Here is a 27969-nt window from a genome sequence, read left to right on the forward strand (position 1 = left end):
AGTGGTGTTTCGTGGTTGAATCGTGGAGCTACATTTTAAATAAGATATATAATATTTTATTATTTTAATGTTTTTTTACATCACAGTTTTGAAAAAGTTTAAATCAAATAAAGTACCAGAATTTAGTTTTATAAAAAAGTTATTAAATTAAATTAACAAGTTCTAAACATGATGGTTGGTTGAATGCGGAGTTTAGTGATAAGCACTTATAAGTGCATTAAAAACAATTAGACAGTTTTAACTAATTTAACTATATTGAAAATATGAAATTAAACGATATTATGAACTAAGTCTGATGGACGTTAGAAAAAAAAGCATTTCTAGAACTGTAAAATGCGCTGTAAAATTTCTTAGTTGCATTTCTCCAATAAGTTTTTTTTTCCTCACTTCCCAATTAAAGGATTTTTTTTTCTGTATAAATCTATAATGTCTAGTGTGAGTAAAACAGTATAAATGAGACTTATAACAACAGAAACTTATATGAACAGAATAAATGAGACAGAAATATTTATGATAAAATCAGAGATAACATCAATAAGGTTAAAAAGCGTTTAATGTGTTTTCGTTAAGTGGATATAATCATTTTTCTAATTTGCAACATTTGAAATAAGCAACTAAAAAAAAAAGCTTATAAGGCTGAATTGTGTCCACCTGTTGCCATTCTTGAAATATGACGAATAACTCGAAAATAAATTACATATATCAAGGGTCTGTTTAGAAGAAATTTGGGTCCGTTAACGGACCCTTCACAAAACATTTTAACTTAAAAACGGACCCTTCACAAAATGATTTTTCTTTTAATCGGACCCATCACAAATTTGTTTTATCTTCATTATTGTTTTGTTAATTGAATAAACCCTTCTCAGGGCAGAAAACAAGAAAGATGGATGCAAACGAATTAAGTTTTGTCTTCGGCAGACGATTCTTCCATTATTCGTCCGAAATGAATATTCTGCGTTCATCAGTATAGGCTAAATACCAAATATTTGCATGTTGCATCTCTAATTTAAAAACAGCAATTGCTGTTTATTTTTGAAAATTGAATTTTTTTTTATTATAATTTCACAGTGCGTAGCATAATCTTGTATCTATTTACAATTTAAAAACTCATTGAAAAAGTTTTTTGCAATAACCGGGACCCTATTTGCACAAATTCATAAAAGCGAACCCTGGTTGAAAGAATGTGAGTAATTTTTTCACAATTTCACGAAAACCGGACCTTTCACAAAATGTCTGGACAGACACCTGTATATGCTTAATTAAGGTTAAACTTGATTAAGAAGAATAAAAGACCGTAGTGGCTTTGGATTTTATTAATTATGTACGTAGTGTTTATTAATACATGGTTTTAAAATATAAAAAAACATAAGTTATCACAAAGGTAGAGTTGAAAAGAAGGGGAAATTCAATTTCATTTTCGACATGGTTGATTAAATCCCATGAAAGCCAGTAACTTCCATTTTCAATCCACCTGGCTCTTTAAGATTATTGCTGTTTTTGCAAATTTTGAAAAGGCTTTTTATTTTTGGGACTAGTATCCCCCTATTTTTCTTGTCCCCTAGAAAAATTACAATACTACCCATGGGACAAATATACAAAGGAATTTGCGGTAGTGTCGGGGGGTTTTCTTATATGCTTTCGAACAAAACAGACTACTCTTAAGTACAATTATAGGATTTTTCTGAAGACTAGCTACCCATTGGATGGAAGGATTTTGCACCATTGTTATAAGTAGCCAAGCAAGCACATGAGCAGCTGTTTGGTCTCTTTGACAGCATCGCCGGAATTAATGGGTCGGTATTGAAGAAAAGCACCCCCTTCCCCTAATATGAAACTCTCCTCATTTCTATCATTGTTATCTTTTCCTCTGAGTTTTCTTGCAACAAAAGGTACTCTGATCTATAGGTTGTACCAAAGAATGATATTTGATATTTCAAGACTTAACTATCCGAGGAAAATTATTGGGGATTAAGTTTGATTGAAAGTTTGAGTTGACTGAATTGTACTTCAGAATTGATATTGAACTCGAAACCATTTTTTTTTTTAAGTAGAGTAAAACAACCTAAAAATATTTATTTCTATTTTAAAAGTAATATTTTCTTGTCAAAGTCTAACCTAATTTACAATTTACATAAAGTTAAATTTTTCATGTATCCAAGGTGTATCTTGTACTCGGAATCGCATTTTTACAAGAAGTAAAAATTTTTATATTACCTAAATTGTATCTTGGTACTCGAATTGGGGATGACGCTTGGACTTAGGGGATTTTAAGTTTGAGTTTATTGAAGATGTTGTACATTGAATTTTGAAACCTAACTTTTTTTTTTTTCAGAAGAGTAAACCAACATCAAATTATCTATTGCTATTGTAGAAGTACTGTTTTCTTAAAAATATCAAACTTAATTAACATGAAGTCAAAAAAATTTAAAACATTACCTAACCTAAACCAAAAACATAACCTAAATTGAATCTGGTACTCGTAATCGCATTCTTACTTTAATTTTAAATGTTACATAGTTTGCATCTTATATACGAAGTCGCATTGTTACATAAAATTAAATCTTTCATATAACTTAGATTGTATCTTGCACTCGAAAGAGCGCTCATACGTAAAGTCATATCATATTTTAAACTCAATTCAGTCATGTTTTAAACTCTTTATTCATATAGTCATATTTTAAACTTAAAATAACAATTTTTCTCCTTAATTTATTCATTACGAGTTCACAAAATTTTATAAATCTATTGCTTTACTTGATTCAGGAACTTAAATTTTAATTTTGATTTAATCATCAAAATCTAAATTGAGAATAGTAATAATTTGCCCCATTGTGAAGCTAATGTTTCCAAATTTCGGGTTGCAATTTGAAGTTGAAACTGCAGATACCAATTCATTGTGAAATCAGCAATACACTTTTTTTTCTTCATATTGTCGAATTTTTAAATATTTAGATATACATGACACTGAAGTATAAAATTTTACGAATTTCAATTGACCTTTCATATGGCATACCTTTAATACAAAATTTGAATTTATGTGACTGTTCCAAAGAAAATTTTTTAAAAATTTATTTTCTTGAATCGAACTACTTGATCAATTGCTTTTGAATTCACTGTTCTCAAGCAATGATTTAAGTGTAACTATTTATTTGTGCCTCACTCATTAAGTAGAATCGCCGAAAATTAGTTTTGGAATCGAACTTCAAAATTCATTGCTTTTGAAGTGGTCATCCAAGGTTTTAAACTTATCAGTATATTTGACCCTTATTACTCTTTCATATAGCAGAGTGCTCAAAAATTAATTCCTTGGACTCGATGAATGTTATTGTCTGAAGTCATATTTGTGACTGAAACTTTTATTTATTACACCCACTTCAAAAGGGGGAAAAAAACGAGTTAAGGATTTTTGTCCAATGTCAACAAACTATTCCATTCGTGACTTTGTCACGCTTCGTAACTGCAACCGCATCTGCGTGAGAAAAGAGGGAGAGAACTTGCCCTCGATATTAAGGCCCACAATAAAATAGTTCACCCAGCTAATTGATAACACCAAGTCTCCTGGAGAAATATCTCGCGTTCTGGCCCTCAGGCCCTAGAACGTCCAGTAGTGGTCATAAGTTGGACGTCATCGAAATATGTTCCCCACTGGTAACCATGGTAACCGCTTGACGACCCCATTCGCATCACTGGGCACCGGTGACGTCAACTTATTAACAGTCGAACTGTCTGCATTTCTGCCGCATTTTGTTTCTCGTTATTAGATATGGGAATATTGGAGAACTGTTGGCTGCTTCTTGTCAGGAAGATAACTTCGATTGATTGGTTCGGCGCGAACTAATAATTCTCCCTCTATTATACTTTTGTTTTGAAAATGGTTTTCATTTGATTAACTAGTTCCAAATCTGCACGTGATTTCCTGGGTGTGTTTTCATTTCTCATTATTTCTCTCAACAAATTACTCCTAGAGGCTTCCACATTTATCCAACTTACATATTATTTTTTTCTTAATATTCCGTAATATGAATTCTTTTCCTTTCCTTGTTAAATTAAAACATATGATTTTTAGGTGTGATATCTAAAAATTGTCGGCTTATTGAATGTTGTCATCTGTTATGCTGCAATTAGATTTAATTACATAATCAAATCTCATTACAACTACCAAATAATTTGGAAATACGATTGGAATTTTACTGATTTCTCTAATTTTTCATTAATGTATTATTACAACATTAAAGCGACAACCAAACCTTGTTAGTAATGATCAGTGTTGCGAGTATCTGATCCAAGGTTAATACTACCTGACTATTTCAGAACAATCAAACCAATGCAAACAATAGTTCAGGATATTTTTTTTAGTTTTCTGGTGATGCTTCGTTACAATTCAATTATAAAACCAATCCATAGTACAGCATTTTTAGTTCGACCAATTCTTAGTATGGCATTCTTTGTTCAACTAATCTTTTGAACAATCAATCTTTAGATTGTTTCTCAAAAAATTAAACATAAACAACACGCATTTGTTTTTTTTTTTAAATTTTAAACATTTTTACAGTAGAATGTATAGTTACGTTATAATTTTTTTCTTCTTTCATAAAAATGCAAATTCTTGTCTTTTGATAACACTGAATTATGCACGAAAATTTACAGAGATTTTCAAAAGTCAGGTTTGTTTTGAAATTGTTTTGATTCCATTAAATGTTTTTATGAAACTATTAATTCCTATGTTGATTAAAAACCAAAATTTAATATTAATTGGTAAAAAATCTTTACTCCCAAAGAGTGATTTGATAAATCTTTATATAGTTTAAAAAGATTTCTTGTTCAAAAGATTTTATACATTGCTAATCTTTGAAATCGTTATTTTATTTTTGATTATGAACAAAATGTTTGAAATTGTCTTATCAGGCGGGTAAAAATCAAATAAGAGAAATAGAATAAAAAGTTATGGTTAAAGTTGAAAACTTATTAAGAAAGAAAACGATTTCTAATGTTTCGCACAAAAAAAAATTTGAAAAATAAGCGACTTATAAAATCGTTTGAGCAAAAATCTTTATTTGTATTTATTATTTTACCAATAGATCGAGTAGAAATGAAATATGATTTTCATTTATTTTCTATAACATAAAACGCTAGGAAAAGACATCTTTAAAAAATATAAACACATTCCAAAACAAACTTTCGAAAGAGCTTATCATTTCTAGCAACACCGTGATACAATTTTTCTGTGTTCTTTTGTTTTGTTCGAAAACTCGAATCTTGGTTACTCATAGCGGAGTATCTCCTTTCCTCCAGACGCTTCAATCTGCGCAAGCGTTCCTGTGTGATTTTACGTCACAAAACTCAGCTGATCATCAGTGTCTACATTTTAGCCAAGGGCGCTGCTCGTGGTATAAAAAAAGAAAAGGAATAAAAATGCAAGTCGTCTGCTCTTTTCTGAATATCTTATCGACGGCCGATGTTTCTTTTTCTCTTATTTCCCTCTTCACTTTTCCCTTTCACTTTTGTTTATTTATTTATTTTTTCCTTTTTGCTAGTCTATATTGTTGTTGGCAGTTTGCACGTTTATCTGAAACTGTGTTTTTGTTTTATCATTTCATTTCAGATTGATTAAAAAAACATAGCGCTCTATTTTATACAACAATAGTTCTTTTAAGGATTAAAACTAAACTGATCAGACAAAAACAACTGAAATTCAATAATAGATTCATATTATAAAAATTAGGGAAAACATTTGTTATAATAATTTTTATATTTATTTATGAATTATTACTATAAAATTATTATATAATTTAAACATAAATACTGATGTTTATTTAATTATAATTATAAATACATCATTTTAATTTAATTAATTTCACATGAGGCTTAAGTTAATAATTTTATAAATTTCATTTTATCAAAATTAAAAATTATATTTCTGTTGCATTGTTTTAACAAACGCATTAAGCATTAAATTGTTAATAAATTTATAGTATAATAATTGAGATTATAGTAATTAATTTGAGATTTATAGTATAATAATTGATTTTTCAGCTGTATCTGCTGTTTTGAGAAAGTCTTGTCTTGATTAACATATTAATCGCTACTAATTGCTCTGTACTATATATTATTTATTGCATCGTTTGAAAATAAAAAGAAGCAAATAGTTTTAAATAATATATCGATATATATCAGCGATACGATATTAAAAACAATTCAATATAAGTAAGCACTTATTCAAATTTCTCTTCCCTTTTTGAAAATATACAGTTTGTTACAATTACTAAGCAATTTAAAACTAATATGATGTTCGAATTCAAAATTTGTATGAAACTCGACAATGAATGCATAATTAAATTCGCAAAACATGAAACTACATTACTCTTTTCCATGACTAAGTAATAACAATTTTGCGTTATCACGTTTATGAAATATTTTCCACGCATATATTATTTTGCATTACTAAATGAAATTTAACTTAAATATAGAATTAAATGCATTAAATGTACGTGCTTAGTGTATTTAAAAAAGTTGCCTTCGTTTATGATTTTTTAAAATTTCGCTGCCAAACGCTCCCTAATTGGCAATTATATTTGCAACTGAGACATTTTCATTATCGAAACCGCTTTTAACTCCGCAATATTGTTTAATAAGCCTTCATTTTCCACTTGGATTATCTCGATGCAGATTCGTTGGCGAGATATCTTCATTTGGCATACTACTGGGCCACTGCATATTCATGCTTTATCAAAAGAAATTTTATATTTATTTCCCGGTATTTAATTAAGGCGTGACGCATTATATTCATTTCATGTCATTTGAAATGTTACAGTCCTTAATTTTTTAAGTTGTATCCTCTTTGCAAGTAAGTTTTATTTCAATATACTTCATTAATTTATCTGTATAATTTATTCATAAGTATTAGAATCGTGTTCGCATGCCGCTAAATTAACACAATGAATTTAAAATATTTGAATACAAAAGTTTATGTGGAAACTTTATGTATTCAAAATGAAGTTACCCCAGAAATAACTTCAAAATCTTGATAATTTAATATTAATTTTTTTTCTTATTGTTGGGTAAGTAGTTTACTTTAATTGCAATGGCACTCTTTAATTAAATTATCTATGTCGTTGTAAAATTAGTTGCCTTTCAAAAATACTGTGAAGTACAAAAGCAGCGTATTGAATATAATATTTGCTAATTGCTCATCTGAGAATCTCGTAGCCAAGAATACCAATATTGCTGAGCTTTAGATTTGTTTCTAAATTCCAGTTCTGCAATTTCTGCCGAAATAAAACTGCTTAATAAAATTAATTGCAATACTTTCCAACCATTGGTTTCTAAAATTGTTTTTTGATTAATACTTATCTAATTGATTACTCGTAATGGTCGTATTGCTAATGTTAAATAAAAAATATTTTTTTAGTTTATATAAATATTTTTTATAAAAAAAAAGATTCTGTTGCAGAAAAAAATTGATTTTCTTTACAATACTTATAAATCCACATCCCACATTATATATGCAGCTTAGCTTTTTGTTCAATAAAAATACATACTGCTGTTGTAAAAACACCAAATTTGAACATAATTGATTTTCTGAAATTTAGTCAACTACTTAATGATATAGTTTTAATAAATTTGTATATTTTTTTAAAATTCGATTGTAACGTAGCATTAGTAATTCTAAATTACTAAATTTTGAGATTTCGGTACGAAATGATAAACGTATTTACTATTAAAACTTTTAATTATATGGTAATTGAAGTTAACCCTTTCCTTATCGGTTATGTTTAAATTAAAATATGGTTTTAGTATGTTTCTATGATAATTTCCCCCTTGCCAACATAAGTACACTATCGCAAACCCGTCCTCTTTGTTAAGATTAGTTTCCCCCCCTTCCAGAATGCTAATTTTTCTTTATTCTTTTTATCCTTAATTTTTGTTTGCTACCAGAAATTTTTAAGGAAAAGGATAATTAACTTAAGAGTCATGTTAGGATTAATTTTAAACGGAAATGAAAATTTAAAAAATTCAAGGAAGCAATTAAAGAGAAGAAAGAAAGGTTTAAAGAATTTTTCATCAGCTCACACGATTATGTCTACAAAAATAGTGCTTTCTAATACTGTATTAATATTGCCGGAGCAAAATACACCAGTACAATGGTGTGGGGAGCATCAAAGGGAGGGGGGAAAAAGAGAGATTGAAATTTTGCTTTAAATACTTATAGCTTGTCTGAAAAGGTGTTAAAAATCAATTGAATTTCTTAAAGATCATCACTTTCCATCTTGGCAATAAAATTTATAACGATGACACAATAGCTATTTTTAATATGTAATTTCAAATGAACAAAAATTTTTACCTGGAAAGAAAAAGAACAGAATATGAGAATGATATTTGAAGATATACCTTTTTTTTTGGAGTTATTAGTAATAAAGTCAAGGTCACTAAAGGTCTTTTTTTTTTCTTTTTCAAATTTATGATTAGTCTTTTTTGACATTATTAAATGTGTTTTAGAAATATAGTAGTAGATCTATGAAAATGGAGTGATTTATTTTCTTAATAGCTCGTAACAGAAAATAGAACTAAAGGAAATTTGATTAATATTCTTTTTTTATGTATTTCCTGTTAATCCTAAAATTGCCTGCTTTTTGTTATTATTATTAATTTAATGCAATGTTTGCATTGTTTCTGCAGTAGAACTAACTTTTTTTTACACAAGTATTAAAAAAAGTATTCATTAAAATTTTATTATTATTTGATTAAAAGAATTTTGAATAATCAGGAAAATGAGCAAATCACAAACTCCTTATTTGCTTTTCTTACTTAAATTATTTATGGAATAGACTTCTATTATACATTTGTAATTTTTAACTTTTGTAAAATGACATTATTTTAATTCTGTTAAATCAACTCTAAGGCTATCTATTTTAATTCAAATCAACTGATGGACAGGTTTTTGTTTTAAAGAACAGAAAAAGAATATTTCAGTATATTTTGAAAGGAACTGTTACAAAATTAAGTCATTAAATGTTCTTTTTTTCTTCATTTGCAGTATTGCTTATTCACTCGTGCAAACGGAGGTTTTTCTTTGTTTCAGTTTATATTTGCCGATTGCTTAACTTACAGATTATCTATGCAAATTTCGATTACGATCTGCCTTATCATTTTTTAAAGCAGTTGCATTTTTCCCGTTTCATAAATTCCAAAGATCATAATGCTTTTCTTCTTTTTTTTTTCTCTTAAATTAATGTGCGTATTAATAAAAACGAGGAGACAGTATTTGCTAATAGCATTACGCAAATGCTTTTCGAAAAAAAAATAATAATAAACTAGACGCTCTTAAGTCCTTTATTATCTTCTGTTTAGGCTTAGTTATTGTCGAATAGAAAAAAATAAAATAAAACTGGCGAAATAAGTGTAATGACGACACATAAAATGCGACAAAAGCCGCCTAAGTCACTCAATTCGGCCTCTGTTTACAAAGATTTTCTCTTTTCTGAAGAATTATCGGAGTTTATTTATCATTTTAAAGTAAAAACAAAAAGAAATAAAATAAAAAAATTTAAATGCGACGCGACTACCCGTCAGCCGTTTTTAAGTCATTTTAATGTGAAATAATATTTATCCTTTCTGTGACCCGAAGCGTCTCAAATGTCAGGGTTAATTGTCGTCCCTTTCGATTATTTGATAAAACTGTTTTAATCAATAGTGTTAAAGATCACTAGGTTAAGGATTACTATTTCCTTAACCACTCAAAAATTATTTTAATCAAGCTTTAACTTTTCCTAGTTTTATTGAAAAATTTATTTATCTATTTTTTTCATACCTTAGTCTGTATTTTAAAATTTTAGACTATTTCCCCCCCCCTTTTTTTTCTTATATTTTTTTCTTTTTTTTTTTACTGGGCATTTTTGGAGAATTTTGGGGATGTTTTTTCTTATTTTGAGGCTTTATTTTATTGAATTTTTGTACTCCCCCCCTTAAATGGATGCCCTCATTAATAAAAACGAGGAGACAGTATTTGCAAATAGCATTACGCAAATGCTTTTCGAAATAAGAATAATAATAATAAGCTAGGCGGTTTTAAGTCCTTTATTAGGCATAGTTATTGTCAATTTATTTTAATTTAAATTTTTTAACCCTTTCCTTCCTTCTTTTTTTTTTTTTTTTTTTTTTTTTTTTTTTTTTTTTGTTAAGGCATTTTTTGAGAATTTCGGGAGCGTTTTTTCTTATTTTGAGAATTTAACTTCATTTTATTTGTATTTTGTACTTTTATAGCAAGATTGATTTTCTCTTTCTTTATGTGGCTCTTTTTCATACAAAGTTTTTCTAATATTTACGTCCGTTATAACGCAACTCATGGATAATGGATATGTGATTATTATATAAAAATACGGATATTATATAAAAAATCACTGATACTAATGCATTTTTCCTTTGTTTTATCTTTTTTTATTTTAGCAATTAACTTCGATTTTAACCTTAAATGAAAATTGTATCCATATACATGCTTATAAAATTATATGCTAGATGTAAATTTTAGAAGGAAATTATTCAAATTTAAATTCTTGTGTAAGGGAGGGAATTTTTGACGGATTTTTTTTTTTACCATTTTAAGAAATTTGGGTTCTAATAATTAACGTTGACTATTTGGATTTGCTCTTATTTTTATTTGTGGTATTCTTGTTTTGTCAAGGTTTTTAATTACTTTATAATTATTATTATAGGAGTTCTTTTGCTTCAAATTAGGTTTGAATAAATTTTTATGTCATTTAACTCTTTTATTATAACTTTATTTATCTTTTTTATATAATTATTAAAAATTATTTTCATTTACTGCACTTTATTTTGGATCAAATCTTAGATGCCTTTTTCAGTAGTATAGTATGAAATAAATTAAAAAATTATGTTTGTAAAATATATTAAATTTCACAATTTCGGAAAAACAAATTTGTATAGCTGATCTATCTGATATTTATTGCTAGTTACTCGATATTCAGTTAATTATAATCTGCATGATACATCCAAAAATAGTATTTATTACGGTGGGAGGTTTCGAAATCATACTAAATTAGTACTTAAATTAAATGTAGAATTTTTATTTAAATGTTTTTATGTACATTTATGTTTTGCAATTTAAAATTTTCTTCCAATTAAGGGGTAAAAAGGAAGTAGCTTAACCAAAATAATATTACTAAGCCTCAGACAAAAAATAGGTGTAAAAATAATAAGCTATTCTATTTAAATCTTCACATACAATTTTCCAGGAAATTTTTTTTTATTGCAGTATTTCTGACTTAATATAAAAAAAAGAAATGTATATTTCATTATAATTAATTGTCTATTCTATTCGCAAATATTAATCTCACAAATTGCTGTTCGTCATTAAACTTTTTTTTTAATGGCCAAGCCTGTAGCAATAAATGTATATAAGGGTGGGTCATTTCGATTTACTATAATTTTCCTTTAATCGTTTTCGAAAGTCCGAAAAATCTCACTAATAATTTTTCGTTATGCTTGGAAAATGCAGGGGGAAAAATAATTTGGCGTCTTTCTCTTGCAACCAGCGCTCTTGAAAAAGCGCCAATTTTGCCCTAAGGGTAGGGGTGGAAAAGGCCATGTTGTTTTAAGTAAAGTTAGGAATGTAAAGTCAGAACAATGAAAATTAAAAATAACGAAAGATACAAGAAAAAAACATTTTTTTTCACCTAAAATCAACATATCTGTCTCACATTTAAGCATGCAAGCACTGTGTCGTATTATTATGAGGAATTTGGCACTTAAACTAATGAGCTGTAGCCAATTGCAGTTACTTTCCCCCTTTCTTTGTCGCCCCCCGCTCACTTTTCGCAGAATTCGCCCGAACTATAAACACTGGTTGTCATGGTGATATTAAAGCAAACATTATTATATAGTTGGAAAGTGAAAAAAATAGGCTTAAGATATTTAAAGGGGGGGAAAAATCGAGAATATAGGTAAGGAAAAAGATCGGTAATTTTGTGTTGGGTTTTCTATCTATGTAGACTAAATAAATTTTTTTATAGACCATATTTATATTAATTTCCTTACTTTTTTTTTACAATTCTTTCGTTTAAATACATTTTAAATGAGAATTGTTTTTATACAAACAAACGTATTATAAATATTGATTACTCTTGTCAAATATTGTTTGGCTTCATTTCAGATTATTGTAGATAATTTATTATTATTATTATGTTTTTGTTCACTTTTAACCGATGTATCATGTAACTACACTCAACAAGGATCGGCTTGCTCAATAACATGATTCAACGTGTTCAATCGTGCAACTGTTTTAATTTTAAGGCGAAAAATGCTCTTAAAATTTTCAGAAGTGCAGGTATTTATAGAAGGACCTGCAGTTTATACTTCACCAGTTATATAAATATTAATTAGTTGAAATTCTCGAAATAAGTATTCGATGGTTATTTAAAGGCGACTCTCATGTTGTCAGTCCTTGACATGTGTTCACATTTTTTATTTTATTTTTTTAATAACCGTTTTTGGACAGCCGACCCAATTTTGGGTTTACGTCTACTAATGTTCAACTCCGTAGCCTTGTAATTTTTTGAACCAATCCAGAAGATAAGGAAACTCCTGGATCAGTACCCCCAGAGGTATTGATTTGTTATGGGAACATGGAGGACTTTGCGACTCGACATATTTAACGTGCATCAGTCACCATTTACTACACGGGGAGTCTTCGGCAGGAGCGAATCGAACCTGCGAACTCTTGGACATGGGCCCAGTACCCTACCAACCAGGCTATCCCGGCCTGCTCACATTTCTTTGCCTTAAATCAGTCCCAAATTAAAATCATTTTACTACTGCTTTGAGCTTAAAGCTAGACATGAAAATAACCGAACGCCACTCATCGCCTGGCGAATCATTAAAAAAAAAAAAAAAAAAAGGGTGGCGACTTAAATTAAATAAGCTATCGGCCATTTTTTCCCGTCGCTTATTTTTATTTATTTACTTAAAATTATTCAATGATAAAAGTACATTTATGTAATAAGACTCGGAAAAGCAGAATTTTCATTAAAATATTTTCATTCAAAATTTAAATTTTTCTGAATCCATTAATTTGTGGTTTAAAGATTCATGTGGTTTAAAGAGAGTTCTTTAATACCGGTGAATGTCAGCAATCACATAGTCGTTTTGGTAAATGTCCGAAATGTTTGTTATATCCGATTCTATATGAATTTATTTCTTGATATTATTACATTTATTCGATATTTTTATATCAGCTTAGGATAAATCAGAAGAAGCATCAGTGTTTGAAGTACCTGTTAAATGCATACTGGGCAGTGCATACTTGACCTTACCTGTTAAATGCATACTTGACCTTAAAAAAACGTAGATGTAGGGCATACCGGGCAGTGGCACTTAACTAAGCTTAGTATATATTTCAGACATTTACCGAAGCGACTATGTGATTGTCAACATTCACCGGTGGAAGTCAATAACCACCAATTTAGGTCATTCACAGTAACGTATGGATTAGTCTGCATAGGAACCGAGGGTGTGCGGTATTGGTCCTCTTTAAAAACTGTTCTACCGTAAAGTGCTCGACTTCGCGTGCAGGTCGTCGGGCTACCGAAGCGGGGGGTGCCATCCCCTCTGCAGAGGATCAAAATTGTGATGGCATGTCTTCGGATCATCCTCAGGAATGTTTCCCAGACCGTCGCCAATAGCCCATTGTGCAGCTCTAGTGCGACGTAAATTAACTACAACAACAATCACAGAAACATATGCATTAAATATAATTCGCCTCCTTTGAATATTTTTAATTAAAGTACTTTAATATTAGTATGTTTAATAAAATTTTGTCGCATATTTATATTATTTTTTTTGTTGAATAAACTTTTTATAAACATAGATTATTTCTAATAGAAAATTTTTTTAAAATATATTTTATTCCAAGCAAAAAAAAAGTTTGCAATAAGTAGCTATTAAATATAAGAGACTTGTCTACATCAATTACCTTCTCTTTGTGTTGAGGAAAAATTGTCTATTAAGTTATAAGAAGCCTCTGGCTACCAACCGAAAATTTAAAATTTCAAGTCTACTCAGAGTTTTAAACAAAAAATTTTTAATATCAATAAGTTGTAACAGTTTACCGTGTCTGATCCGAATTCAAGTGAACTTTTAAACTAAAGCTTGCAATAGAATGTACCAGGTGTTGGTACTATATTCGAGGACAAAGCCACTAAGAATAATAGTTAATAAAAAAAAAGCTGTGCTTAGTTTCTAGTACGTTGTTAAAAAGGAAAAAGAGTGCCCGCAAAAAATAATAATAATAAAAGAGGTCGTTAATAGAAGTTCTCCCATGGCTTGTATGATGATGCCTCAGACAGCTATTGTCACATCCATAACAAGGGGCTGGTAGACACTAGGGGACAGATTTTCCAGGGGACAATAGAACACTTTTTTTTTTATTCTTTTTTACTCTAATGCGCATATATGTATCGTCGTTATTATTTCTACTTCTTGTTTCTTGGGAACAAACCTAAGCAATGACTAACATATTGAAAAGAATTAAATAAAAAACATTTAAGAGGGATTGGAGCATAGAATGAAAAAAAATATTCTAGAATGAAGAGGGGGGTATTCTACAAGAAAAAGCATTAGACTTTTCGAATATTCCGTGGGAAAATCAGATCCTGATTAGCATCGGGCGCCATTTGTCGATTGTGCTTAGAGAGACCCTTATAAGGGGGGCTTCATTCTAAATGTGCCCCCCTTTTTTTTCTTAAAATCTTTTCTTTCAGAGGGTCCCGCCATGGAAAGGTGACACTTCTGTGCTTTGCTGTATATTAAACAAAAGCCATATTCCCCGCCAAACAAAAAAGGTAAAAAAAGAAAAGCATATTTTACCCCCCTCCCCATCAAGACATCCAGGTGTTGTCCGCCAATGATATGCTCAGGATGTGTACATACTTCGTATGTTCATTGAAGAAATAGAATGAGAATCTTGAAGGGGGGCGGGTAAAGTCTACCGAATTTGGGAGGGGGGGTGCTTCTAAGATGTGCGGTTATGCCCAAACAAAAGAAGTAAATACTGGTAGTAGCTGGAGGGGGGGAAATCAAGGTAGGACCAAGGAAATAAGCAGAATTAAAAACTGATTTTTTTTTTCTTATTATTTTTCATTCAGTTCGCTTTTGTCAAAAATTTTTGGGGTTCGGTGTTTACCAGACGGAAAGGAAATTTTTCCCTATCCCTTTTTATACTTATATTGTTCCAGATGTCTGGACAATTCCATTTTTTGAAAAGGAGGCGACAGTGCTCAAAAAGAATTGGACAAGAAGAAATGAAAGTAAAAATTGTTGGTGACATTTTGGTTGTTCTGATGTATTACGTTGGGATTATGATTGGGGTGAATAAGTAGGGGCGAATTTATAAATATTCTGTACATTTTTAATGTTTTTATTTAACCCTTTAGATAAGTTAATTCTAACATAAGTCCAAATTTGAGTTTTGATGGAAATTAATTTGAATGTAAACAGGACACAGTCTCAAATAGCAGTAAAGGTTTTTTTTTTATGGGTTTTGGTTTTTATTTTAAAAAAAATAATAAGTATCGTATATAAAGAACTAGATACAATACAATGATAAGTCACATTTTAAAATTCTTGGGGAATTTTTTTTTTTAGACAAACAATACGATTTTATTTTCATGTGTTCATTTTAGATGGTTCCGTTCGTTTGTGTTGTTATCTAATGTACATTTTTGAAACTCATAAAGTACCTACTAATACTAAGGATCTGTTAATTTAAAAGTGGCCCCCTAGTCTTTCATATATACATAAAGAAAATAACTGAAATATTAAATACTCTGCTGCCATAATTTTTTTCCTGTCTCACATAAAATTTAATAATTTCTAATTTATTAATTTTTTTCTTTGTTACTTGCTTGTTAAAAAGTAATTTTTTTCAAAAAATGAATCTGCAGTTGTAGCTTTAAACTTAACTACTGTAGAAATATTTAAACTATAAATAAACAGCTTGGGGGACAATCTAGTTATAAGATTTTGATACCAAACTTTTCATTTGTATTGTTTACAGAAAGATAATGTACAATTTTCGAAAATTTTATCTAAAAGAATAGACTAAGGAATATTTTATTAAATGGAAATGTTTTTTTCGCCAAATGCTCTCCAGTACAATTAAAAAATCTGGTTTATCATTACCTTACCTCAACCCCTTAATTTTTTTTCGAATAATTTACTTACGTTTCAAAACAGCATTGATTCACAAACCGCAATTTTTACTGTATTAGATAGAGAAAATTTTATACCAATTGCATATCTCTAATATCAGTAGAGTTAGAGGGAAAATAAAAAGTAAAGTATTGTATTGGGTATAAAATTTTCTAATTGGTCTACAATACTTTTAGTATACAATTCTTTTAATAAAACTATTATATATTGAAAGCATTGTCTTTTGATATTAAAGTATTAAAGGTATTGTATTTTTTTCCTCCGAACTCTCTCCTGGACAATTTCTAAGTGTGGCTTATTGTTTATATTGCCTCAATCACTTCATTTACTCTCCTCCCCCCCAATAATTTACTTACATTTCAAAACAGTATTAATTGACACACCACAATTTTCACTATACAGGACATAGAAAATTTTATACCAATTGCAAATTCTTACCTTCAGAGGAGTTAAATAGAGGGAAAATATAAGTTCTACCTGTATTGGGGGGTCGAAAAAAGAAGGTGGCTAAAAATTCCCGAATTGTTAACTGTTGAAAAGAAAAACTGAGATGCGACCTGTGATTGGTAGATGGGGGAATTTACTCAATGAAAAGGATGAATGGAAGTGTGTGCAAGACTTACTATTTTTTTTTTTCTCTTCAGTATCACCTGAAATTTCTAAAGTTACTTGGTCGCCATTACTGTCATGGTTTCCGCTTTATTTTATGCACGTAAGGATTACAATGTGGCTTTATTTTACAGTGTCTTGACTCGGAATTAATTCGTGAAAAGTTAATTATTATTTTTGGATTACTAGGAGATTTAACACTTTCTTGGGATTAATTCATATTAAGGTAATTAGAGCATTAATTGCTATTTATTTATTTCATTGTTTCGCTTTGATATTATTGGATTATTAATAGATTCATTAGTATCTTGGGATTAATTTATGTTACAGTAATTAGTACTTCAGTTGCTATTTATTTATTAATTATTTCCACTATTGGATTACTTGTCGATTTATCAATCTAGTTACTAATCTAATTAGTGCCCTCATTTATTTTTTTATATTCGATATTTAGCCTTACAATAATGAAGTTTAATTCAAGATTAGTAAACCTATTACTGAACTGACAATAATCTGGGAGTCAACTATGTAAAAGTGTGAAATATTTCTTTTAAATATCATTGGATTGCTAGTAAATTAATTGCCTTTTGGGATTAATTAATATGAAGAAAAAAATTAATTGCACCTGAGTTGTTATTTGTTTTCTTTATCATTTTTTATTCAAGATTTGATTTAGCTATCAGAATAAGCAATTAAGACTACTTTAAGATGAATAAACCTATAATTGGTTTGATTATAAATTTTGACCTGCTTTGTTAAAAGTATATTAATTATTATTTTATATTACTAACGATTTAACAAACATCGTAATATAATCTTGTATTAAGGTAATTAATGCTTTTGTTTGTTTATTTTCATTTTAATTTTTTATTTGAAATTTGATTTAACAATGCAAATCAGTATTTACGCCTCATTTAGTATGAAAAACTATAACTGGTTAAATTATAAGCTTGGAATTTGCCCTTTTTAAATGTGTACTAATTATTTTTTTGGATACTATTCAATTACTAGTAATTTAATCAGCATGTTAGGATTAATTTAAATTTATAATGAGTTAATTTATACTTTTTAATAATTTATTTATTTACTTTATGATTTTTGTATTCCTAATTTAGAATCAAAAAGTAATATAAAACCAAAATTTGCAATAAATTACCTGCGATTTGGTGTAATATAATTAACTACATTAGGACTTTATTATATATATTAATCTTCATTTATTGATTTGCATTAAACAAAACTAGTTTGTTATCAGTAGTTATTTGGTGCAGTTTTGTCTTGGAAAAATAAAATTTTTTGACTGTGCCATTTATTTTGATGTTTAAAGTAACTCTTTTGTGAAATTTAATTATAATTATTTCTTTGATAAATAAAATGCATTAAAAATAATTTTTAAAAATAATTTAATAAAGATCATATGATAAACTTCAATTGAATATTTGATTTTGCTTAGCGGAATCAAACTAATTTGTTGTCAAAAGATCTTTGATGAAATTTAAGTTCTGAAATGAAAAATGTGTTATTATGCTATCTATGAAACATAATTTTCCAATTAATAATAATATTTGGTAATTTGATAGCAAAGTTATTAATTTCCCAACGCTAATTATTATTATTTTTTTAGATTTATTTGTAAGGCGATATAATCAATAAAATGAATCATTTGGTCAATTAGCTTTTCTTTGCTTATAAATAAAACATGACAAATAATTTGAATTTCATTTAATTAATTTTATTCATTTTGAAATATTTTACACCTATTTAATACATTTCATAAGAACATGTTTATTAACTAATATTTCATAGGTTAATTATGTTGAGCTTGCCTTTTCTTTTAGTTTGAAATGCAATTGAAAGAAAAAAAGTATTTCATCATAATTAGAATCCGCTGTATATCATGTATTCATATTAAATTTTTTTTATTTATTTTATTTTATTCATTTACTTTAAAAAATTTCAAGGTCAGCTATTTCATTAAGATTAACAGAATAGAAGTTCGCGTGTATTTTTCTCTCCTCGAATTATATTTTTTATACAATAATTATCAGTTTTATCTTTTATAAATTATGTTCTGGTACCTAATTAAATAAAATAATTTCTTTTCTAGACTTACGTAATTACCGATTGAATCGTCCATTTTAAATAATTATATTAATTGCTGTGAAGAACGCGGAAAAATGACGAATTGTTTTCGGCATTAATAACTTTTTTTCCTGCTTTTCATTGAAAAAATAATTATTTCGGCATATGTTATTATATACAATAATTAATGACATTAATGTCGAGATGATTCTGTTATTTTGCTTAGTGATGAGCTTTGTATAAGAATAGACTTTTGGAAGATAGAGTGATAATATTTTGATTCTTATTTTTATGGCTTATTTATTTTAATTATTAAAAAAGAAAACTAAATTTATGCAATAATTATGTAGTTATATTTTTTTAAAAAGTCGCTGATGTTATATTAAATGTTATTTAAAACTAAAGCAGATTATAACAGCTTTTTTGATGACAGGGTTATAGCTTTTTTAATTGCTTATGAAATATGATTAATAGTAAAACATAAATAATTAAATAATTGCCTATTGCGAATGTCATCCGTTTTTTTTTTCGTTTTTTTTAAAAAAAAATAAATTAGACGTTCTACCAGATATTATTTGTTAAGTTTTCAATGTAAATATGGATATTTTAAAATTAACATGTAATAGGCAAGCGTCTGTTACTTATTCAAAAAACGTTCCAAATTTTATCTGGAAAAATAGTACGTTTGCGTTTAGAGAGGAGCTTCGTCACACGTTTCTAAATTAACATTTCGGTTATATATACTCGCATTGTTCTATAGCGTCCAAAAATATTACATTAAAATGTAATATAATAATATATTAAAGGTTATTAAAAATTTGTGTCTGAAATTAAGTAAATTTTGATATGGATAATTTTAATTGTTGTGTTCAGTTTCGAAGATTAATGTGACTAATTTTTTCATGACCGTATACCAAAGTAACAATTGAAAAATGTAATTTTCTTATTTTTCGTCTTGTAAATTTGCTGAGATATGCATGAACATCAGTTATTTATTATAATTTGATTTACCACGGATAAAATTAATTTTAGTTTTTGATTTTACTTCCAAATCATACCTTTTTAACGATAATACTTAATAATATTTTTTGAGGTATGAACGCATTAATATTAAAGTAAATATAATGAATACAACTGGAAATAAGTTAATTGAGATGATAGCTTTAAAAATAGTATCCAAATCATGATAATATCCAAATATAATATCCAAATTCCAAATATATATCCAAATTCTTATTTTTTTTTTCTACTTTAAAATTTTTACCATGCATTTACAAAATTTTGTTTGCAGTAATATTTTATTTTCTTTATTAATGTAATATGGCGGTTTTGTATTCCTCATTTTTATGAGAATAACTGTTTCTTAGCAAAATATTCTAGCTGATCATTCTTTCTGACTCCTGCTTTTTCTATGATTTCAGTACATTTCCAACTGATAATTAGCCAGACCCACAATGAAATGAATGTAAATATGTATTTTCTTGTTTGATCCTGCTCCAGTAGCAGGTGTGGTCCGGGCTATTATCGTTTGCAAATTTTGACACTATTGTTACTTTTGATGTATTTTGATTTTCTACAATTCCTTCTTTTGCTCTGAATTTATACTATTCCAAAATGAAAAATAAAAAAATGGTTTGTCTTATCCTTCAAAGGATTTTCAGTTTCGATTAAGAACAAAAATGATACATTAAGAACAAAATCGTACATTTCTTGACTACCCTTGGTGGTCTAGGAAAGTTTACAATATAGAACACGCCTCTCTCTAACAACTTTCATTTTTTCCCTCGAAATGTTCTATTAATAACCAATCCTGTTTTCTTAGCCTGACATATGCCTTATTCTATGAAGAATGCATGTATAAAATAACCATTATTAATTATGCTCGCATTTTTTCTTTCATAGAGCACTTGATTGCTTTTGATTATTATTATTATTGTTCATTTTTGTAATTATTCTTTTTTACGCGTATACATTTTAGCTGACTTAAATAGTTTCATACTTTATATTAATAAACCTTTGAGTATAGAAGATGGTTAAATTATGCAAAGATGATATAAAAGTTAAGTGGTATATGTGCAGTTGGAATTCGCAAAAGATATAGTTCGAGAATTAATACGTTGGATATGTTAATAGGTAATATACCTTTCGTTTTAAGCAATCTATTTGTGCAAGATGCGTATTCTCTATTTAGATTTCTTTCCCCTTTTAAACTTTTGTCGCCGTTGGGGTAAACAAATTGAAATGTGATGTAAAATTAATGAGCTTTTCACTTCGTTTTTGAATTCGTCTGATAACGGGATAGAAAAAATGTCTTATGTAGAAGGCCAACATCACAAATGAAAATACAAAATTTAGACATATTTAATGGAAATCTATTATTTTTCGTAAATACAGTGCATGTTCAACACTAAGATAATTACAAGCTTTGATTAAATGAAATTAGAATCCGATCTCGTCAGGACAATAATACAAATTTTGAGCCAATGTACAATGCCACAAATATAGTACGTGTTCTACGCCACGATAATTGCAAATTTTGATTAAATGAGATTTTAGTCTTGACCTCATCATTAGAATAATACAAATTGTCAGTCAAGATGTAAAATTTCAATAACTTAAATGGGAATCTGTTCTTTTTCATAAATATAGTACGCGTTCAGCGCTAATTTTGATTAAATGAAACTGGAATACGATTTTTTAATGTCAACGTATTCTGCGGATATGTAAATGTTTGATTTGGCTTATTTTAAATGGAATACGATCTTTTTTATATAGAAGGGAGTTAAAGTTAAGAAACTATATTCAAACAATAATAGTACTTACTAAATCGTTAATCATTCAACTATTTATATCATTCAACTATTTATATTGAAATTAGGCAATTTAGTGAGTCATTCCTTGAATCATTTTGGTTATTCACAGACATCTAATTTCAAACAATTGTCTAAAGATGAAAAGAAGAAGAAGAAATTTAAGTAGACAGACAAAACACGAGCAGTAAACAATACTACCTGTTCTTTGTCTTCCAAATATCTCTGACATGAAATTACGCGAAAATTACTTTTGCTCATTGAGTGAAGTATAAGTACAAAATAAATTTCTTGGCTGGTAAAATTCGTGCAAATTTTTCGCCAATGTCTATCGGTCAAACTCATTAGCGACAGGGGCAAACTGTTCATAAATCACCAAATAATGAATTTGGCGCACTGCACGGAGAATGATTTCATAAATTTTCCATTTTTGAGATTGTGATGCGTGGATTTTTTATTTATTTTTTGACCGTCTATTTGACCTCTTTTTCACTATCCTTTCATTTAGTTTCATAGAAAAATGTAGGAATTGGCGGAAAATGTCTATTTCCGGGTTATTGAATTTAAATATTTCTTTTTTTACTGTCTGTGCGGGTTCAGGCTTTTGTTTTTGTAAAAGAAAACTGAATTTGAAATTTATTTAAACGATGCTTGATTTTGCTGAGGAATGCCAAAACCTGTGGCTCACGGGCCAACAATGCCCCAGGAAGCCTTATGATATGACTCATAAACTATCTTAAACATTAATAAAACTATAAAATAAGTAACAAAAAGAATCCTCTGATATCTTTACCTACAAATTTGTTGTAATAATTCACTTTTGTAATAACTATATCTGTCTTGATTTCAATTTATTAATATTTTTAATAATTTTTTATCGTCTGCAAGTGAGTTAAAGAAACATGGTTATTTATAAGTCATTAATATTATATCCAATTCGAATCTAAATGTACCCTAATTCATACGATTAAAGCTTCATGCTTTAGCCCTCTTTATGATATTTTCTGTCTTTCATTCTTATTTTTTCATATATATAGTAATGTTACATTTCCACTAAAATAATGTTGAATGTATAAACATTGAAAAAATAATCTTTACTCTATTATTTACATGCATTATCTATTTAAATTTTTTATCATTCAATTTGCTTTGCAATTAATATAATTTGTTACGGAATATTAAAGGGGAAAAAAAACTTTTCAATGAGATTTATAACTTTTAATTAAGGTTGATATAAAGACATTTATAATTTTCATTTACAGTTAATTTAAATGACAATTCTAATTGTCATTTTAAATTACATTTATAATAATCATTTACAGAATGACATATTTGAACTTACTTAAGTTAATTATTTGTCTAGTCATTTTGTTCAATTTTTTTATTTATATTTCAGAAATATTTGTTGTGTATTACTAATGTCAAGCTTCAACGCTAAATTTCAACTTATCCTCACTATAATTCAACTTATTTTTATTTTTAGACCATTTTTATTTATAACATTTATTATTAATGTCCAGCAACAGCACCATAATTCCACCCAGAATCTTTCTTAAATTGCCTTTTTTCACTGCAAATTTTACTTACTAAATTTTAAAATAATCATTGGTCAATGCAATGTCTATTCGGCAACTCTTTCATTGTATTCTCCTTTAAACATTATTGATTTATTTTGTCATTTATATCCGATGTCCGGCTATAGTGCTATAATTCAATTCATCCAGACATCCCCCATGTTATTCGAAAGGATTTTACGCTCCTCCGATGAGAGTAATTATTAGGGACAATGGATAATATCTCCATTGAAAAGTTGCACGGCGAGTGAGAGTTCTACTTTTTTTTCGAAAGGGTATAGAGGGGGTAGGCCTCAAATTTGCGTCTGGCCCCTCGTTTGCAACCCTTTCACACTGCGGGACGTTTGCACCCATTTCCTCCCCTTAATCCAAGTTGGATCTTTTATAACATCGCTTCCGATGGGGCATTGTTTGAGAAGTTGCAATATGGGTTGGTTCGCTACTTTACTCTGTTGCATTCGTGTTCGTGGTCTTTACTTATTCGGTAGTGAAATTGTATTTTTTCCTGAGATCACTGGCGTTAATTTTATCTGAAATTACTCTTGAATGATCGAAGAATTGAAACTGCTTTGGTGGAATAAAAAATTGTGTCTAAAATTTTGCAATGTGAAAGACTTGTATCAGTATCCAGTCTAAATAGACAGGTAACTTAATTTCTTAAGCCCAAATTATTTGCTGTAAAGACCAAAAAAATCAAAATGCGTTCTTTCAATTGATTTTCCATTGTAAAATTCAGAGGCTGCCATCCGAAGCATATTTAATGTTTCTACTCAATTCGAATTTCCTTTATCTTATAATTATTTTTTAGCTGAGTTTGATGTATTTTTAGGAATACAGTAGTTTATTTTTTGCTTACTGTTTCAATTATTAAAATAGTTTTATTTATTTTTAGGATCCTATTTGAATGATGCTCCGGTAATTAGAGTCCATCCATGGACTTTGTTCCCGGCAACGATACGGGCCAGTATCAGAAGCAAGGTGTCGACTCGGGCCCACCAAAACTCGTTGTGATGACTGCTGGTGTGAACGAGCCATCCCCTCAGAACACTACAAAGAAGAAAAAAGGAGGGGTCGACGAAGAGATGGAAGAGGGTAGTGGCGATTTCCCACCTGTTATAGCAATGCAACCTCCAGAAGGTGCTGGAGATGAGTCTGTAGGTGCAAATATGCTCGAAGATGAAGGCGATGCATCTAACAACAGTTCTGCCAGTGATGTTGAGACCTTCAACGGAAAGATCGTTTACAATCCTGATGGTTCTGCTTACATCATAGAGGGTGTTGATTCCGAGCTTAGTGATGATGAGTATGGCGGTCGAGACTTGCTTCCTTTCCTGACACCAGGAAAAAATAGCAGTGTTCGTTCGTCTTCCTCACCCCGACCTGCCAACCAAAGCCCCATCGAGTCTCAACCTCAGTTGGTCAATGCCCTACACATAGCCAGGCACCCAGCGCTGTTTGGCGCTATGTGTGGACAATTCAACAATTTCCTCCGGGAGAACAACCATAAAGTTCCTGAAATACCAGTTATGCACAGCTATCGTGTGTTTACTGTCAAAGATAGAACTGACACAGATGGGGCAACATCCCCTTCATCATCATCATCAAATGTGCCGTCTTCGTCGGACACTGCATCATATTCTGTATGGGACTGTGGCACCGTGCCAGTTAAGCCCATTCTCATGTGCTTCATTTGTAAACTGTCCTTTGGGTTTACGAAGTCTTTCGTAGCCCATGCAACAGGTGAACATTCGTTATCTTTGAATGACGCCGAGAAAGAGCTGGTCTCGCGCAAAAACATTTCGGCTGTGATCCAAGGGGTAAGTGCCGAACCCCTGCTCTCGTTCCTAGAGCCCATTCCTCCTACCAGTATTGCTACTACGTCTCCATCGTCTGCTCAGATGGTGAACAATGGCAACTGTATCGGTAGTGCGGCATCGTTCGCATCTACGTCCTCAACGCATGGCTCAGTCTCAAGTTCCTCTTCACACATCGTCCAATCTGCTGCCCGGCATGACGATCAACAAGTCACAACGACTTCCCCTACCGCTGTCACAACGGTAGTGTCTGCCAGTCTTTGTCCGGTGACAACAGTTCCTGAACTTTCAGTTTCCACATCTACCGGAGAAGCAGCTTCGCTTGCACCCTCGTCATCATCCTCTGCTTTCAATTCGTCTACATCTAGTTTCGGAGACACGTCTCTGGTCCCTGAACTCGAAGACCTAGCGAATTTGGAGAAAATGGCCGAGGCTGCAGCCGCCGCTGCTGCTGCCGCTGTCGTTTCAGTTCCTGAATCTTCTAAGTCCTCCCCTTCACCGCCCGTTGCTAACGGATCATACGATGCTACAGCAACGTTGCGAACTCCAAACCAAAGTAATGCTGAAAGAATGCCAAATTCCTTATCACCTCCTACAAAGAACTCACTCAATAGTCATCACCATCAACAGCAGACGAGTCCAGTGTGTAGTAATTCAATGAACACCCTAGAGGAAAATACAGAAAACATTTCACCTAAAACCAATACGAGTCCATCACCACTTGCAGTTGCTTCAACACACATGCCAATTGGCACTTGCTCTCATCACCCAGAAGGCAAATTGAATGGCGTTGAATGTCCGAAGTGTGACATGATTCTAGGCTCTTCGCGATCTCTAGGTGGGCATATGACAATGATGCACTCCAGGAATTCGTGTAAGACACTGAAATGTCCAAAGTGTAATTGGCATTACAAATATCAAGAAACATTGGAAATACATATGAAAGAAAAACATCCAGAGAATGACATGACCTGTCTTTATTGTTTAACTAATCAACCGCATCCTCGGCTGGCCCGTGGTGAGACTTACACTTGTGGATACAAGCCATATCGATGTGAGGTCTGTAACTATTCCACAACAACCAAAGGTAATCTTAGCATACACATGCAATCAGATAAGCACATAAACAACGTGCAAGAGCTTCAAAACGGTAGCTTAACTCCAGAGCACATTGCTGCTTTGCAACAGCAATCTCAACAACATCCTCAAGCGTCGGTTACTTCGCCATCTTCAACTGGACTTGCAGTGCCGTCTTCCACCTCAACTTCCGAGGCCCTTAAGAAAGCTCAAATGGCACCAAAACCGAAAGCAAATTGGCGCTGTGATGTTTGTAATTATGAAACAAATGTTGCACGCAATCTGAGGATACACATGACCAGTGAAAAACATACTCACAACATGATGGTTTTGCAACAGAATATGAAGCATATTCATCACTTATCTGCAATGCAACAAGCGCAAATAGACCCGGTTTTCCAATTTCATCCCGGTTTACTTATGCCTGCTGATGCTCAACTTCAACCTGAAGCAGCCATCGCTGACATGGCCTATAACCACGCTCTTCTCATGATGGCTAGCCAACAGCAGCAACAACATCAGCAACAAGCGCAACAGCAACAACAAGCACAACAACAACAGCAGCAACAACAACAGCAACAAAGGGCTATGGCAGCCGCAGTTGCCGCCGCTGCAGCAGCTAATTCAAAACCTCCGCATCTAGGAGGACCTGGCCCATTAAACCTCTCAGTTCCTGCTTTGGATCTAGAACATCCTGATCCAACTGTGAGACCAGATATTCAGTATGAGGACAATATGAAACTGTATTTATGTTGCGTCTGCACCATCTTTTCTTCGAACTCCCTTGAAACTTTGAATCAGCACGTTCAGCTTGACAGAAGCAGATTACGTGAGGACGAAGTCTTGACAGTTGTTGCTGGTACATCAATCTGCAAACTCTGCACTTACAAAACCAACCTGAAAGCTAATTTCCAGCTGCACTGTAAGACTGATAAGCATTTGCAAAGGCTACATCACGTCAATCACGTTAAAGAAGGTGGTAGCAAGAATGAATGGAAACTGAAATATGTGAACGTTAGTAATCCTGTCCAAATTCGATGCAACTCATGTGATTATTTTACGAACTCATTGCATAAACTTCAAATTCACACGACAAATCCCAGACATGAAGGAAACAGCCGACTGTTTTTATTCCTAGAACGAAGCGCATCGTTTATCAAAACTGAACTGAAGTCTTATCATTGCACTATGTGCAATGTATCAGTGAGGACAAAAGTTAGTCTTATCCAACATGTGAATTCTTTAGCACATATGAGGACTGAAAACTTGAGACAAATGCAAGGGGAAAGCGAACCTGATTTGAGGGATGTTTTTATAGTGAAGGAAGTGAAACAAGTTTCTAGTGATTCTCTGAAGGCAGCTGAACTTACAGATGATGAAAAAGGTAAGAATCTTATCTTCAATTGAAGAAATAATTGTAGAATTAATAAATATTTAAGGAAGAATAATTTAAATTAGTGTTGGTTATTATACATATTGTAAGAATATTAGTTTAAAAAAATGTAATAAAATAATAGTTTTAATTAAAAATATGATAAAAGTAATTTTGAAAATGTAACATAAAATCTAACCTGGGAAAGCGCTAAGGCAGCATAAGCCCAAAATTTATCTTCAAATATATTTTTATATATACAAGAATTATATTTAAATTGAAGTAGAAAATTAAATTACTATTTCAATTTATGTATAATTCTCTAATTTCGTATAAGTTTATAATTTACTAATATTAATGAAAATTAGTTGTACCAAGTTAAAAATTGTAAAGATAAATTATGTAAAATG

At 30.3% G+C, this 27969-nt stretch overlaps 1 protein-coding gene across 7 annotated transcripts in view; it reads left to right on the plus strand.

The window, feature by feature from the left end:
- The window catches only part of LOC107457539 (zinc finger homeobox protein 3), a 251455-nt gene that overhangs the window by 211527 nt on the left and 11959 nt on the right, over positions 1–27969 (plus strand). For 6 of the 7 annotated variants that reach the window (XM_087152055.1, XM_087152056.1, XM_087152057.1 and 3 more), the window contains one exon: positions 24189–27571. In XM_087152055.1, coding sequence (XP_087008181.1) covers positions 24229–27571 — 3343 coding nt within the window. In that variant the 5' untranslated portion in view covers positions 24189–24228. Of the gene's footprint in view, positions 1–16006; positions 17057–24188; positions 27572–27969 lie in introns of those variants that run through there. The other variant, XM_016075709.5, reaches the window with a different exon arrangement.

This window comes from Parasteatoda tepidariorum, chromosome 9, assembly GCF_982258835.1.
Source record: "Parasteatoda tepidariorum strain Cologne lab strain chromosome 9, Ptep-v5.0, whole genome shotgun sequence".
Classification (NCBI taxonomy): Eukaryota; Metazoa; Arthropoda; class Arachnida; order Araneae; family Theridiidae; genus Parasteatoda; species Parasteatoda tepidariorum.